This window comes from Heteronotia binoei, chromosome 1, assembly GCF_032191835.1.
Source record: "Heteronotia binoei isolate CCM8104 ecotype False Entrance Well chromosome 1, APGP_CSIRO_Hbin_v1, whole genome shotgun sequence".
Classification (NCBI taxonomy): domain Eukaryota; kingdom Metazoa; phylum Chordata; class Lepidosauria; order Squamata; family Gekkonidae; genus Heteronotia; species Heteronotia binoei.
Genome location: NC_083223.1, coordinates 73,891,869 through 73,909,312, shown reverse-complemented (window position 1 = coordinate 73,909,312; position 17,444 = coordinate 73,891,869). Strand labels below are relative to the sequence as shown.

The 17,444-nt window shown below is 39.4% G+C and overlaps 1 protein-coding gene across 1 annotated transcript in view; it reads right to left on the bottom strand.

The window, feature by feature from the left end:
- Nucleotides 1-5,804: 5,804 nt before the first annotated feature.
- Nucleotides 5,805-17,444, bottom strand: part of CD109 (CD109 molecule) — a 106,977-nt gene continuing 95,337 nt past the window's right edge. The window contains exons 30-33 of the mRNA XM_060233094.1: nt 15,715-15,857; nt 10,214-10,370; nt 9,323-9,425; nt 5,805-6,615 (exon numbers count right to left, since the gene is read on the bottom strand). Of these exons, the coding sequence (XP_060089077.1) occupies nt 6,440-6,615; nt 9,323-9,425; nt 10,214-10,370; nt 15,715-15,857 (579 nt within the window). The 3' untranslated portion in view covers nt 5,805-6,439. The remainder of the gene's footprint in view (nt 6,616-9,322; nt 9,426-10,213; nt 10,371-15,714; nt 15,858-17,444) is intronic.

The window sequence follows — 17,444 nt, the reverse complement described above, 5'->3', positions numbered from 1 at the left end:
ATCATGCCACTGTGGCCACATAGAAGAATGTAATTTTAAAAGTATTATGGAAGTAAGGTTTTATTATGACAGTTATAATTCAAGAAGCATTTTAAGGTAGATGCTGAGCTAATATAATTTAGTACATCTTTCGTTGATGTCAGGGGTGTGTGGCATATGCAAATGAGCTCTGGAACCTTTTTTTCCTATGAAATGACCCCTGATTTTAAGTCACAGAATTAAACTGTATGATACCAATATTTTTCACAGTGTTAATATCACCTTCACTCTCCAACTGGAATGCTAAACAGGATGTCATTGACATTTCAATCACTTATTGCCATCTAGTGGAAAGAAAAACATGCTTAAGAAAATGCATGTTAAAATTGCATGACTGACTCGTTTTTAATCAGGTTTCCTATGTAACTGTTGTTTTGCTGCAATCAGTATGTCATACACAGAATTATTTATAGAATCATAGCCTTTCCTAGCAAAGGTTTTCTTTTGTTTAAGACAAGATAAATACAATAGAGGATTTATTAAACTGTTCTTGTTATTTATTTCCAGTTAAGTAGCTGTGATTTTTGTCTCCCTCTGCTTTCCACATTCATTCCTGTGCATTGCCCATTTGCCCTGTGCCCCTCTTCTAGTGTAAACGCGTGTTTCCATATGAACTCTTAGCATGTTAGCATATTTCCAACTATTGCAATCTAGCTTTTAATGCTGTTATCAACCCCTCCGTATGCCCATTATACAAGGCATGTGCTCTCTCAGTGCTGCAGGATACATGGGTATCTTTGGATACTTCCTGGGCCAGCTGGTAGCTTGGCAGTCTTTTGATTTGGTACAGCAGTGATTTGCTCACAAATGCTCAGTTCACTGATTATATAAGTACATATCAGTACAGCTTTAGTACCTAATAAAAGGAGGGCAGTGCAGTTCTGGAACCTGTGTAATAGTAAGAATGTTTAACAACTCTTAAAATTTCCAGGATCCTTCAACCAATTTATGACAGTTAAAACAGTACATAAATTTAAAATAAGCATATGTTCTTTAAAGTAGCTTTGAAGTTAATAGAGCATCCTTTTTGATACACAAAGTTAGGGTTAAAATGTAATGCCGATGATCCCACAAACCTCATAGCTATGCAGAACTCTTCTTGAGTATGTTTTGAGGGCAGCAGAATATTCCACAAGTGCTATGAGCAATTTTCAAGCTTGCATGAAGCACCAAATTTACATTCTTTGAGCTTTACTCACCAACAAGACTCACTGTACAATCCTAAAGAGACTTACTCCCGTCTAAGCCCATTAAAATGAATAGGCTTAGACTGGTGTAACTCTCTTTAGGATTGCACTGTCATACTCCAAATCTGTAGTCAGTGGATTGTATCCTAAGTGCCACAAGTAGTGTGGATTATTTCACCTTCCTCTTCCAGCAGGAGCTCTTTTCTGCAAATCCATTCCTTGGGGTCAGGCACAAGAAGCAATGTGGAGGCCAGAGTTTAAGATGGAAAGCTGCAGACACAGAAGACTCCCACCCTTGTTCAAGAGAAAGTACATTCTGCACATGCAAGGGGGGGGGGGCAGATGTGTAGAACTGAGCCACAGCTCTTAATAAAAAAGCATGGGGTACTTCATCACCCCACCCAAGCAAAAAAAATCAATTAATAAGCTAATATTTATAAATTATCCAACATATTTTTCACATACTATAAAGAAATGATCAAAAGCTTTACTGTTTGTAATAATGTTTTTATATTTGTAAGAATGGCTGACATTTTTTCATCCACATTATTTTAAAATTACATGTGTAAACATTACATACATTCAATACTAATTGAGTGCTGTTGAGTTACAATTGATTCATGGCAACCTCAACCATTGGGTGTACAAGACAAGAGAGGAGCACAGCTGGTTTGGCATTGCCTTCCCAAGGAATAGCAACCTCAGTCTTCCTTGATGGTCTCCCATCCAAGTACTGACCATTCCTGACCTGCTTAGCTTCCAAACTCTGCTAAGCTCAGGTTACTCCAGCCTACTCAGAGTGCTCCATATATTCAATACAGTGTTTAAAAGGGCCCCCACTTTATCATTGTTCAGTTCTTGCCTCTGTCTAGGAGACAGCATATATTTGCATAAACCCTGAAAACCAAGTATTTTGGTAAGAGCAAAGGCAACAGATGGGTTTTAAAAGCAGTCTGCTGTTTACTAAGAAACTTTCTATCCAGTAATTTGATTGAAAGGGGTTCCATATGCTTTTTTGAGTGAGGATACTGTAACAAAGTAGAGTTACAGCAGGTCTGTTGTTAGAAGTCTGCAAAAGTTGCTTTGGCCAATAAAGCTTAAATTCTTGTATATCAATTTGGATTCTATGTATTATATTTTATATACTAGTGCCTTTCACTAAAAATAAACATTTTCCATTGAACTACAAATATTGTAATCCTTCATTTAAAGGACATTATATTTTTATTTTTGAACTTGGAGTGACAGCACTGGCCGTTTGATACACGTCTGAATCCAGTATCCACACGCAATACATTTAATTGTGTGTGCAGAGTTCCTAACCCCTTTTGTTGCCTTTACTGGACTGTTCCTCTCATACAGAAATAAGCTGATACACTCAGAACATACTGTTACTTTAAAAAGCAATCACAATTACATATGAATCAATGAAAACTGGCTACAAGAGAAGGCTGTTTATGGAAATCAGCTGCAAATTTAACAATATATGGTAGTTTGGTTTTGTGTTTTTACTATAAAAGCCAACACAACTGCTAAAAATGTTTCAGTCTTTAACATATTTCAGTTATTTGCAGAGTAGAAAAAGCTATTATCAAGCCATAGCAACAATTGCTGAAAATTATCCAAAGGACTACCAAACACACATAGGAAACAAGATAGAGTTATCTGTATGGCAGCAGAATTGGCAGCATTCATAGATAATAATACAGTCAATGTCAAAACACTTGAAGTTCCCATTACTTAAATAGGTGAGCTATTGGATATGTACTTAACACTCTCATTGAAATCATTCACAAGTCCTCACTTGGGTTGAAAACAGCTCTAGATTTCCTTTCTTGCCACTCAAAGGTCCACTAGGATGATCCAATCCAAGTTAAACACATTAAATCTCACTGTTTTCAAGAATGTAGTTAAGCATAGGAACTAGCGGCATACCAAAGAACTTTTGAAAACTTCTCTAAATATGTATTTCCCTGCAATCCACAATGTACATTTTAAAAATTTTCATTACTATAACAACTCTTTTCCCAAAATAATAAAATGTCTCAACGTCAAAAACAGAGTAGTCTTCACCCAGATTGATTGCTCTAGAACGGGGGTGGCCAACGGTAGCTCTCCAGATGTTTTTTGCCTACAACTCCCATCAGTCCCAGCCAGCAAGGCCAATGGCTGGGGATGATGGGAGTTGTAGGCAAAAAACATCTGGAGAGCTACTGTTGGCCACCCCTGCTCTAGACCAAGTAAAACAGAGATTGGTATTTGGTACTGTACATTATTAACAACCTGTATATATTGCAGCACAAACAATTGCTACTGAAGAGAACTGGAGAAATTTTTTTCATAAAAATGATACAAATGTTAGAGAGAGTCCAATATTCTTCTGATATTGTCTACATATTCAAATATCTGACAAATATTCTCTGAAGATATGATACCTGACTTGACATTTAGTAGTATTTGATGGCCATATATACCCATTCAGTTTTTTGGCAAATGATACTGTATCTCATAGTGTTTGACAGATTTGGTAGCTGACATGCTGTCATGAGCCCTGACAAGGAGGAGCTGGAAGGGTTAACAGACCTGGAAGAGTTGCCAGCCAGATCTGAACAAACAGCAGCTGGCCCATCAATCACTCTCCAGGCACCAGTGTCAGCTGTTGACAATCAATCTCCTCCAAGCTCTCCTCCTCCCATCTCAAGAGTTCAAAGCAGGTTCCGGAAAAAACTTTCAGAGCAAAGACATCAGGCAAGCCAATGCTTCAGATCTCTCAGCCCTGAGTTCTAGCAGAATCACTGCCACCCAGGGAACAGGCTGACTGAGACTCCCATATAGCTCCCATCAGTATGAATGCTGAAAGGCAAGAAGCCTTCAACTTGTTATCAGACAGTTTCATCTTTTAAAAAAACCAAAATAACCCAAACCATACTCCCTCCCCCTCAGTTGAAACACAATTGTTTTCAGCATTTTTCATCATGTGCTTATATAATTGTAAATGATGAATAATGGCTTTGTTTTGCTAATTAGCACTTTTCCTATTTTGCACATCATAAAAGCATGTACCAGTGCAGTTAATTTGCCAAGACTGGTTTCTAGAATGCAACTGAGGCAAATCATAGTCATACTGAGACAATTCCTGCAGTATTTTACTCCTCACAAGAGTTTGTTTGAACTCCCACTCGACGCTGTAAGTCTGCAGCATTCATTCAGCAGTAGGGCTTTTCCCGCACCGTTTCTTGTGTTTGGACAAGGCTTCCACCCACCATATGCCTTCTGCAGTAACTTCGATTTTTGTCTGGCAATCACTGGCCACTGACATGGCCAATTTTTTCAATTTGTTAAATGCACATGCATGGTAGTGTTGCAACACAACTGCAAGCTGGGAGCAATGATTTGACTGACAGCACAATTTGATTGACAGCACATGTCCACACATATATATCCGCCAATTCATTAAAAAGAGAAATGAAATAATAAACATCCACATGGTTACAGTAGCTGGGGGGGTAGGGTGCCTTGTTTACGGTGACAACTTGTTTACACTGAAAAGTTGAGCAGCTTCTTACATGGTGCCTTTGTTAGCAAAGTGGTTAGAGTGTTGGTCTCATGAGACAAAGGTTTTGAGTTCAAACTTCAAAGGAAAAATGTCCCCCCCACCTTAAAATGGGCATTTTTAAAAAAGCAACACCCATCTCTCTAGGTTCATGTTGCTGTTGACAAAAATCATAATCCACAGAGAATTGCTTGTTTGCAATGTTTCTGAACAGACAGTACAATCTGTGTAAAGCGTAAACAAGGGGCCACTGTAAACAAGGCGTGCACGCACACGCTTCTTGGCTTAGCCATTTACATATCTATCTCTGAAAAAAGTATTAAGCAAGTTTATTGAGGAGAGTGGATTTAGAGCCAAGTGGCTACTGTAGTTTGTTCAAGTTTATAATTTCTCTTTTCAATGAACTGGTGGATAAATTAGTATTGTTCTCCACATTGTTTCCCCCGATAATGTTGTGCTGTATGTTTCTCACAGCATTACCATGTAATTAATGTTATGTTTTTTAAAAATTATGCTGAACAAATGCAGAATGTATCTGGGACAAAAAGGGGTGCTCGGGATGGTATGTAGGGTTATGACAAGAATGCCACTGGAAAAACAAAGGTCGTAGTGACATGAATGAGGTTAGGATGTGAACATGCAAAAATGAAACAGGAAATGGTGGCATGGCAGGAGAATAACTTTGCGGGCCTGGGGATTTCCCACACTAGAAAAATGAGAGTTCAGATCTGAGCTTAAAAAAAAAACTCACTAAAACCGGATTTTGAAAATGCGGGGAAGGAAGGAAAAACTTTGAGTCTGTGCCTGGTAAGGAAACGTCTTCTGCAGAAAATTTCACTTAATTTACAGATTTTAAACCGTCAACACAAAGAATTTAATTATTGCAGAAACTGTCATTGTGCTAATCTGAGTCGGCAAAACTAGTTTTATGAAGTCCATTTGACCCAGGATCTTGTGCTACTGAAGCCCAAAAAACTTCAAATTACATTATAATGGGCATTAAATGAATCAGAAACCAGACTAAATGAATGTCCTACAGTCTTTTTCTGTACACTCTTCTTATAAATATATTTTCTTATTTCAAATAAAAACCTTCCAAAAAATATACACATTTGAGTCACTTTTTTTTTTTTTGCCTGAACAAATCTGACCATGAATACATACAGAAACAATAAACTTGGGAATGTTTTCATTTTAATAAACCAGCTAGAATTGGGCTTAATCACGCTGTCACTATTAATTGGGAGATCAGATTCTGCCATGACTGGGTACACGAGAGAACAATGAGGCTGAACAGTGTTTTTTACCTGTGGATTTTCATTTTGGGGAGACTGTCGAGAAAGGAACATTTCCCTTCCTGTTAGATGTAGATGCTTCTTTTGTTCCAGGTGCAAATGCCTACAGGGAGTTCTAGACCAGGTACAAATTCCTACAGGAAGTTCTAGATCTAGATTTATGTAAATCAGAACTCTTACCCCATTGTTATCAATGGCTGTCTGCCAGAAATTGAATCTCTGCCTCCACTGAGTGGACTTGGGAAGCCTCCTCATCTGGACTGCCTTTGTCCAGAAGGGCTAATAAAAACCGTATTTGAGACAGAGACAGACAGAGAGAGAGTGCACTGCTACTCTTAGAAGTGTAATATGGGATACATGCCTTCTTAGAACAGCCACATGTACAAAAGACTTATGTGTACTACAAAGAGTTCACAGGAGAGGGAAACTGGTGAAGAACCATTCAAATCCATTGCACAAAAATCACAGTCATTTTCACAGAAGTTACATGATGATACGCTCCTCATCACTTCAGAGTTATAGCTTCTCACTGCTCTTCTCCCTGTTATGAAAGAATGGTCAACAGTGTTGCTAGATTATGACAATTTTATCCTAACAAATTTAAATTTTGTATTTTTCAAGGAGAATTTTCAATTAATTCATCAGTGAAGCAGGTATCTCAAATGTCAAATGGCTGGCATAGATGTTCAAAACAAGGTCATAGGAATCCTCCTGCGACTTGTGGCTACATGGGAGCTCAAACCTACTCCGCTATGATTTTGGCAAATGCATCATCCCCAGGCAAAGGATATATAACATGCCATAAAATAATGACAGGTGCTACTAACTGTGGGGGTTTTCAATTATATGTTAGGATAGATTTATGATCCAGGAGTATTTGGAATATTTTATTTCAACTACATTTTTGAATGACTGCAAATACTGCATAAGATAAATAAATCATTAAAAGTGCCAACATTCAATAATAGTTACAGCATAAATGATATGTTCTTTTGCAGTAAGTCTCATAAGGTTTTTGCTCCAGCAGTGATCCAAGCTTGAGAACAAAGCAATAGGAAAACAATTATTTTAGGCCAAGTGTAATATGAGATACTGGCTGTGGTTTCAGAAAACCTGAATAAATTTCATATGTAATTTTTTTTTTAAATAAAAATGCCCTTCAGCAAATTTCTGGGTATTTCAGGGGAAATAACTTTTTAAAAATGAAACCAAGTTTTGTTTAAAGCTGAACAAATTCTAGGAAAAATAATCCACCAGCATTTCCTTATTTTAAAAGTAAATCTTCACCAATGCACATGACTTGGTTTTGGACTCCTGGAAAAATTAACTAAAAGTTCTATTACAAACAATGTCTTTCAACTTGCTGGTTTCAATTCAAAAAAACAATTGTATAAATGATGCTTTAAGTGATGAAAGCAGTTCTTGTAAGAAAAGTTTTAATAAATTCTTGAAGAAAGTTCTAGTACAAGAGCAATTAATCAAAGACAACCAGGCTGTGTTCATGTCTTCTACAAGTATATTCTATGATTTTTATTTTGCAGCCATAAAAACTAGCAAAGCCAAGAAATGCATTCAAATAATGTCCCAGATATATTATGAACAATGGCGCCAGAGTGGATAAAAAAATCTCCACAACTGGGCCATGTAATGGGGTGGAAGGGGTCTACAAAATGTGTTGCCCTTCAAGTTCACAAAAAAAATCTGAAAGGGAAAAAAAGTGAGGGGACAATCCCAAATTTACAGAGTGAAGGATGAGATATTTCACAAGATTACTGCCACCATTCTGAGGATTGCTTAACAATTTAATGAACATGTAATATCAGGAGCAGTGGGGAAAAGAGGAGGTAGACAAAAATAAGAAGGTAAGCAAATGTATGAAGTGGCAAGGAATGGAAAAGTTAGTTATACTGAGTATGCTAGACAAATGCAATGGGGAAGGGAGGAGGCACAGGCACTAATAAGTGAGCAAGGCAGCAGCACCCGGGAAAGCAGGGCGAGGAGGCAGCAGAAAAGGGGGGGGGGGATCAGTGGGATGAAGAAAAAGGAACAAGAGGAAGTGTAGACCAGCAGGGGGTGGGATTTCCTCTTCACAGCAAAATCCTCATGGGTTCCTACTTGTACTAGCTATTCTGATAAAAGAAGGCAGAATTCATAAAAGCCCAGATTAGACAAACTTTTCACTAAACTATGTGTCACTAGGATCCCATTTACTAAGCATGCCTGTCTTGCCTAGCTGGACATCTGTGCATAGATGTAATATTTACATAGCACCTACACATGAACATTATGGGCACAAACCCAAATTGCACAGCCATGATCTTATATACAATCTAGGAACCAGACATTTATCTCAGAACTCTGCATGTTGCTTTTATGAACTTGGGACCTATGAATACTGTAGGTGTTCAGTATTCATGGGTACCTGGGAGAACCTAAAGTTAGAACGGAAGTGCGAGACGGCAAGGCAGGTAAACACAATCCCACTCTTCCACCACATACAACATCTACCCAATGAGAAGATCACTTGAAGAACCTTCTAGAATACCATTATTTCACCTGTCTCCTTGCATTATTAGGGCCACAATGCAATCTTATTCGATATGGGAGTGCTCCATATGTATCCCCTATGTCAAAAATATTTTGCACTTCTTGCACCCCTTTATCTCTACCACATCCAAAATAGAGCTTAATATTCCACTCATAGGCAATGCACAAACTACTCTATCATTGAGAATTTGTGTATCTCCTGCACCTTTCTCCCCAATGAGTACCCAAAGCAGCTCACATTGTTCTCCTCTGCATTTTATCCCCACAATAATCCTATGAGGCATGTTAGACTGAGGGTGTGTGACTGGCCCAAGGTCACCCAGCAAGCTTCCATGGCTGTCTGCCTTTCTTCTGTTTTTCTTTTACACAGCTCTTGCCATCACTAAACTATTACACTAGTAGCTATTTAAAAGCCAGTTATTTATTTGGTGACTTCACAGGTTCAGCATTAGTTTATTTTGGAACAGAAGGGGTCAGATCCTTCAACTAGTGTATTATGCAAATGCTTTCTGTCACTTGAGACGGGGGCAGGGAGGGGATTGCAGCTGTTGTTAACGGCATTAACATTATTTAGGTTTCTATTTGTGCACCACGCACAATCTCCATTTTATGTCCTAACTTAAAGAGCTCATTCCTCACTATGCTGAGCACGACTATGTATTTCAGCACTGATTGCATGGTCAAAAATGATTGGTACTTACTGGGTTCATAGTAATCTACTACATTTACAGAAGCATCTTGAGTATTTGCAACTTTGAAGTATCTCACAGTTGGAACATCCACACAAAATTTTGTTTTATTCAACTGGAAAATAAAGAGAGAATACAATTCAAGTAACAGCATATGCATCTGAAATGAAAGGTGTGACAAGAAGTGACTCATTAATGCCAAAGCTCCTCACTGCTAAAGAAAATAATGCTAGCATTTCATTGAACGGTTAATTATTTTTGCATTAACCAAATCCAAAACTGTGCAAGCAATTACAAGTGCAGCCTCCCACAAAACAGGGGAGGACAGATGGCATTATCAGGACATACCTGCAGACAGAACATGCCACACACTGGTTCACAGACACACACAGGTTCCACATTCACGAGAAAGAAGTCACACAAGCCCAGGGCAAACTCCTGCTTCCTTATGCAGAGACCACATACTGGGAACACATTGTAAATTCTCTTTTGGTATGCTAAATCAGTTCCAATTGTTCTGCCTACCAGCAGTTTTAAATTGTTGCTTTTAACATGGTAGCTCTAATATATTTTACTGTGTTTCATTAAGGCTAGCATTGTAAGCTGCCTTGAGTTCCAGTAAGGTAGAAGGGTGGCTAATAAATGATTTAAATAAATAAAAAGCATATTCAGCAAGCTGGCTCCACGAAAACCCTATTCCAAACATGTTGCATTTACCCCAACAAGAATCCCTATTTTGGCTACAGCAGGAAGGCCACTTCTTATGAGAATACTGTTGTTTTACTAGCGCAAAAAGGGATTATCTGGACTTTTAAAAAAAAATGTGATACTTTACTAATATTAATAATTTTAGTCTAACATAAAATTATGACAAGGGATATGTTTTCTTGTATGTTGACTTACATAGTCCAAATATAAATGGACTTTGCGTTCTTCTTTCTCCACTTTCCTAATCATATCATCTGGTGGCACAAAACCAGGTGACAAAGAGAAACCACTCAACAATCCAACTTCCATAAGAACCATACCAGTCCTTGAAGATTTATCTTTTCCCAAATACCTAAAAAGGAGAAAAGGAGAAGCAACATTTTATATGAAAAAAACAACAACCACAAAACATTCTAGTATTAAAATCTTTATTCAATAATGATGATCAAACTATGGCTTGGTTCAGAAACCATACTGGGCCCCTCTGTTTGCATGAATGAAACATAAAGACAAGAGTATGAATGCCCATGTGCAAACATTCCTACAATATAACTGGTGGTGTTCCTGTATACAGCATACACATTCTTCTCATCTCTGAGTGGGAAGTATAGCCACATGATCTACATGCTGTGTATAAGCATAGTATGTGTGGGAGGGTGCTCATTTCTCTACCACAAAGATAGAGGACACTGGGTCTAGAAAGTGGTTCGGATTCTGTAGAGGGTTTCCATGGACAGAAAGATTTCCATCTATGGGGTATGAATTTCCCTCCTCCATCCACCTGCTACGTCCAAAATGGCCTTCAACATGCTATTCTTGAGAAAAAGTAGCACTGCCAACTTCTAGGTGGGGCCTGGAGATCACTCAGAGTTATAACTGATATCCAGACTGCAGAGATCAGCTCCCCTGGAGAAAACATTCAAAAATGACCCTTTACACACATACATCCTTCTACAGAAATCTGAGAAGCCCAAGACAGTTTTTGAACCAACTCCCAGTTACTTGGGAAAAGGCAAAATGGTGTCCTTGTGAATACCAGTAAGCCATTATCACCATTTTAAAGCAGAGAAGGCTGAAGGGTTCTTAGTCTCCCAACCTCATTAAGTGCCAAATGGTTGTACCCCCACTCCCCACCCCTCCCGTGGCTGTTTCAGCACTTGAAAAAGGCAAAGGAGGTGGAAGTTTTGCACTGTCAGCCTGATAAGGATTCGGCCCTCATAACACATATATGAACGTATGAAGCTGCCTTATACTGAATCAGACCCTCGGTCCATCAAAGTCAGCATTGTCTACTCAGACTGGCAGCGGCTCTCCAGGGTCACAAGCTGAGGTTTTCCACACCTATTTACCTGAACCCTTTTTAGTTGGAGATGCCGGGGATTGAACCTGGGACCTTCTGCTTGCCAAGCAGATGCTCTGCCACTGAGCCACAATCCCTCCCCAACAATTTCAGCATCATACCCTCTCTCACATCCCAAAGTTAGAAATGTACTCCAGCCATCCTAACCTGTGACCTTGCAGTTACCTATGGAGAAATACTTGCAGTATACAAATATTTGGCAAATGCTTGCATACAATATTCATTTCCCTACATTGGGAAAATATTAAGACACATATATTCATCAACTGATTAATCTGACCCAGATATTTCTGCTGCCACAGCTTGCAAGCAAGTATTCCTTCTACTGTTTGTTTCTTCCTTCTTGGGACAGACCAAGAAAGGGGAGGTGGGAATGCCAAGAAGATGTTGCTCACTAGAGCAGGTGTGATGACGCTGGGAATAGATATTGTGTCAAGGCGCAAACTCAATGGGGATGCACTGATAACTGAATCATTTTTCCCCCCAAATGAGCACTGATGATTGCGCAAAAGTAGTTATAACCAACATCAATGAAATTAACAGTAGTTAAGGTAGTCTAGATCAAATCCTATTGTTATTTTATATGGCTTACCGACAACTAACTTTTGGTGGGATTTGCTCACTTGGTAATAAGAATCAGGAGGAAGAAACTACAACATTCAAAGGAGACAAAATGGAGTGGGTGCAGAGGAGAGTGACAAGGATGATCAAGGGCCTGAAGGCCAAGCCCTATGAGGGAAGGCTGCAGGACTTGGGAATGTTCAGTCTGGAGAAGAAGAGGTTGAAGGGGGACATGACTGCTTTCTAAGTATTTGAAGAGCTGTCACTTAGAGGATAGGAGGGAGCTGTTCCTGTTGGCAGTGGAACAGAGGACTCACAATAATTAAGAGCAGGAAGGTACCAGCTGGATATTAGGGGAAAAAATTTACAGCAAGAGTTGTTCAACAGTGGAATCATCTACCAAGGGAGTTGGTGAGTTCCCCCTCACTGGCAGTCTTTAAGCAGTGGTGGGACAAGCACTTGCCAGGGATGCTGTAGGCTGATCCTGCATTGAGCAAGAGGTTGAACTTGATGGCCTGTGTGGCCCCTTCCAACTCTGTGATTCTATGAGCCCACTAAGCAACTCTGTTAACTACAGAACTATATATAAGCTATAAAACTATAAAACTTTTCTAGCATGTGGGGGAGCTCAATACTTGAAGGGGCCCCTCAGACAGAGTTCCATTTTGTTTACCAACTGTGTGATGGCAACATCCAACCCTTGTCGGAAGAGTGGTGGTTTTCTGAATACACACTGCTGTTTTGTAGTTCTTTCAGTTGGTGGAATCGTAACTCAAGCAGAAATAAATTCACTGGAAACTTAATTTGTTGATTGTTCTATTAAGTGACACCTCTGGTAATTTACATAATTGGACTAAAATTAATTTAATAGAGGCTCTGGGGTTTTCTTCCTCTCCAGCGACCACTCATGAAAGAACCCCCCTGACACACAATGGTAATCATCATTATTAATTTTTCAACTGCCTCCTCTGTTTAAAAAAAAAAAACAGGGCTCAGGGTGGTGTACAATAATTCAAAAAAGAAAAATTCACAATTTGAACCCAATAAAATACAACAACTGGCCTAGATAGATGACACTAAGCTTCTGATTGTGTTACTGCCCCACAGAGGGAGGGGGGCAGAGAAACAGGAGTGCCAGATAGATGGAAACCACTGCTGCCTTCAACCAAACGCCTGGTGGAACATCAGGCATTGCAGAATTGCACTAAGTCTCACAGGGCATGAATCTTATTTGGCAAAGAGTTCCATCAGGTTGGAGCCAGGACGGAAAATGCCTTGGCTCTGGTTGAGGACAGCTGGATCTCTCTCGGGCTAATAAATTCTTATCTGCAGTCCACAATGCTCTTCAGGGGGTATACCAGAAGAGGTGGTCAACACACAATTAGACTATGAAAATATATTTGTACCTTTTTATATGAGGTGACTAAGAGCTTTCCAATGAAGAGAGGTCTTCAAATAGGTGGTACTGTGGCAGAAATAATACTGCTTTCCAGGCACAGTAAACCACCACTGCTTCCTTGGAAGGGAGTGGGCCTCCAATCTTTACTTTGAATGCCTGACAGTAGTTAGGAGTAACTGAATAAAATTGTCGCTTTTTTTATAAGGACAGTTTGCAACGAGGAAGACTCGCTTTTCAAAGCAATGCTCACAGGCTTGGCAGCTTGGCTGATTAAATGCAGATTTGGCTTTGAAAGAAGTTCAGCACAACTGCTGACAGCGGTTGGCTTGTGAGATTAGACACAAATAAAACCATCTGTGGGATGAAGTGCCAGGCCAAAGTAGCTGCTATTGAAAACAAATAACTGAGCTGGAACAGCATGTAATTATATCTGCATTAAAACTAGAGGGGAGGAGGCCTGATTGCCATCAAGGTACAATTAATTTCTACCCCCAAAAAATTGGCATTTGGATCTCATTGAACAAACTGTTGCCTCCAGACTGGGCCCTCCAGTCTGAACAAACTGCCTATAGTATGTGCTTATTCTACTTACTGGTTCTTGACCTCTGCTGTTTAGACTTCATACTTCACCTCTGCACTTGTCTGCCTGGTGGATTCTGACAGCTAGCTTGACTTCAGCCACATTCCATGGACTGCTCCTCCCTTTGGCTCAACCCTGAGATTGTTTTGGCAGCACTATATAAACTTCTGGTCCCCTGGCTACCTGATCTCTGGCTTCATTTCAGACCGCTATCCTACAGGCATGAACATCAGCGCCTGATACACTGCTCTTTTAAGAAGCAAGAGCATAAGCCTTGGGCATCTCTGATTGAGGAGAGGGGCAAATTGGATGGCAACATGAGAGACGTGCACCGGATTGGCCTGGTTGCACTGAGTGTCTATCTAACATAGGGAGGGAAGGGGAGAACAAAGCTCTGTATCCCTGCACACATGCAAACTGCACCTGTCATGAACTGGATTAAACCTTTAATTTATACAGTATAGCCTTTATTTAGATTCAGATGGGTCGCCAAGTTGGTCTGACACAACAGAACAAAGTCTGAGTTCAGTGGCACCTTTAAGACTGACCAAGTCTGAATTTAGGGGGAGGTAGTTGTGAGTTTCCTGCATTGTGCAGGGGGTTGGACTAGATGACTCTAGAGGTCCCTTCCAACTCTATGATTCTATGATTTGAAGTTTAATTCTGGGTATAAGCTTTTATGGGTATGCACACTTCATCATGCACACAAAAGCTTATACCCAGAATTAAACTTCATTGGTCTTAAAGGTGCCACTGGACTGAGTCTTTATTCAATTCACCTTTGCTACAGCTATATGAAGAAGGCCATAAATACACTTAATTTACAGCTCAGAAACTGGGCTTCAGTGGGAGACATTTCCCCAGAGATTCTTAGGCTACAATCCTAAGGACTAACAGAGATTCTTAGGCTACAATCCTTTCCCTATTGAACAACATAAATTTATTTGTCAGTAGACTTGCTTAGAATTACTCCCTTATTGACTTTCTGACTGATATGGGATCTGAAGAGTGTCTCAAATCCAAATCCAATATTTTAACTATGTGCACTGGTTTTTAACTGTGTGTGTTCATCATGTATTGTTTTTTAACTTGCTGTGAGATGCTCAAGATGTTTTATATTCTTGGAACTTTGGTTGTTTTGTTAGCTGCCTTGAGTCTGAGACGATACGGCAGGGTATAAATATTCTAAACAAAATAAATATCAGATCACAGTGGTTCTAAAGGGATATAAAACCGCACAGCTAGCTGCATCTTTGTGGCAATATTTACTGTAGGTGACTAAGTATGAAGTCAAATAGCCTAGTTAGGGTGGGGGCACTGACCTATAATATATTTCAAAGAAAATCCAGGAAAGCAAAGCACACAGCTTATATGCACAGAACCCAATGCAAGCAAAGCAAGCTACAGTATTGTGATGTAAAGTGAAAAATGCTTGTATGACATGGCAGAAACATGCAAATTTATCCTAAACACACTGATGGAGATATGTACCCTTGAATTCAGCAGGATCAAACCCTTGGTGGGATAATCTTTAATTGAATTATTACAAAGTATGGGCAAGTTAACAAAGCACTGCATTTAATTAAACCAGCAATATTTTGTTTTTAAATTTGTCTATTACTTACCTGATCAAACTATCACTTCTAGTGTTTCATTGTATATGCAGTATCTGATCCCTTTCAAATTATGTTATTCAGGGAAAAGCTCTACATAAAGTTACAAAAATGCTTGCCAGTCTCACAGGTTATAAACATCCTATTTTTAAAAAGCCTGGTGATTTCACATAAATTTCTTACCTAGTACAGACATTCAAGGTTACATGGTTTATATCATTTTTGTTATCCTTCACAACAACATCCAAGTCAAAGGCTTCTGGTCCCTGTGTTGATCTACTCCTCATGTTATCATGTGGATTTTTCACATTGTACACAATATTGAGCTAGAAGAGGGCAAACATCAAAAATTGGCAGTGTGAGTGGAGTATGTCTACTGCACTAATATCAGATCTTAAAGAGGGATAATGGCAAAATTTGAACAAAAAGGCAAGAAGGGTAGACATAAGACAATCTAGATGATAGTTTGATTATAAAAAAAAAATCAGAACCTATGTTGTAAACCACTTTGGATCTCCAATAAGAAGCAAGGAATGAATGAAGTCAGAGAAACAGAATCAAACACATTATTCTGAATCACTTAGCAGGTACCCAGTCAGTAATATCACATTACTTTGAAAAACGGTCACATCTTATTTTGGGGGGGGAGGAGTGGTGATAGGTACATAAAATAACACAGGTAAGTGCTTTCAATTGTACACATCTGTAAATTCTGTGAATTCCAAGAAGTGACAGCCTCAGACTCATCTGGGGCTGCCTTTGCAACCAAGATGGGGTTCTGCCTGGTTCTCCAGTAGTAGCTCATGGGCATGGTGAGCAAACCCAGGTTTCAAGGCAGGAGCCAACAGGCAGCAGATCAGTTGAGTGGGAGGCAGCCCCCACCCATCCTGGCAGACCAGGAAGCCCGAGGCTTCACTGGGGTCCACTCTCAGAAGAGATAAAAAGCCATTGCCAGGGACCAGGCTCCTCAGTCTGTACTGCCTTCTGTAATTTCTGTGAAATAATAATTTTAAGAAGTCCTTACAGGCTGGGTTCCATTTACTATACCATCATTTTGTTGACTTTTGAGTGGAATAAAATAAAACTCTCTAAACACAGGGAAATGATAGTATTGCAAATATCCATTCATCCAATAATGAGCAAAGAACACTAGAAGAAACTATTCTGCCCCCATATTCGAAAAAGGTAGCAATTTTTTTCATTTAGCATGTACAGATGCTATAGGCTAGCTCAGGAGAGCACAGAAGTTTTCCTGTTGGTGTTTCATATTAGAACTTCTGAAGAAATTCATTCTCTCATTATTCCTTAAATTTTCCTCTGCTTTACTTCCCTTTACATCACACATGCTGGTAATAAAGACAGCAATCGTAAGCATGTTTTCTTAGCAGCAAGCCCAATTTTATTCAGTAGAGCTTACTCCCAGGAGCACATTCTTAAGATTGGACAGAAAAGACACAATGAGAGATAAATGGCTAGGAGAGCCACACATTCACAACATACATTTAATTGTGGCTGCTTTAACTTGCCATTTCAAATGGCAAGTTCAAAGCTGACAGTGGGACTGGAGATGCTGGTCCAGATGGTCCTGTTATGGAAAACCACTGATGAAAAACTAGCATCTTTTTACAGAGGTCATGACTTTCCAGTGACATAACTCAGAAGTGGAATCCTAGTCAGGAAAGAAGACCACCCAGAAGGAGGTACAGACTGAACCTGCTGTTTAAGGTGTATTTCAGGACATGTTCCATGAAAACAGCCGGCCTACACTGAAGAATTCTTCGATCAAATGAACTGATAGTGTCACATTTTGCCCAGCAGAGGGCACTGACAAGCTATTCAAATATGCCAGTCTGTCATATCTTGGATGCACTTTTCCTTCCAAAAACAAATTCTCTCCTATATAGCAAAACAAA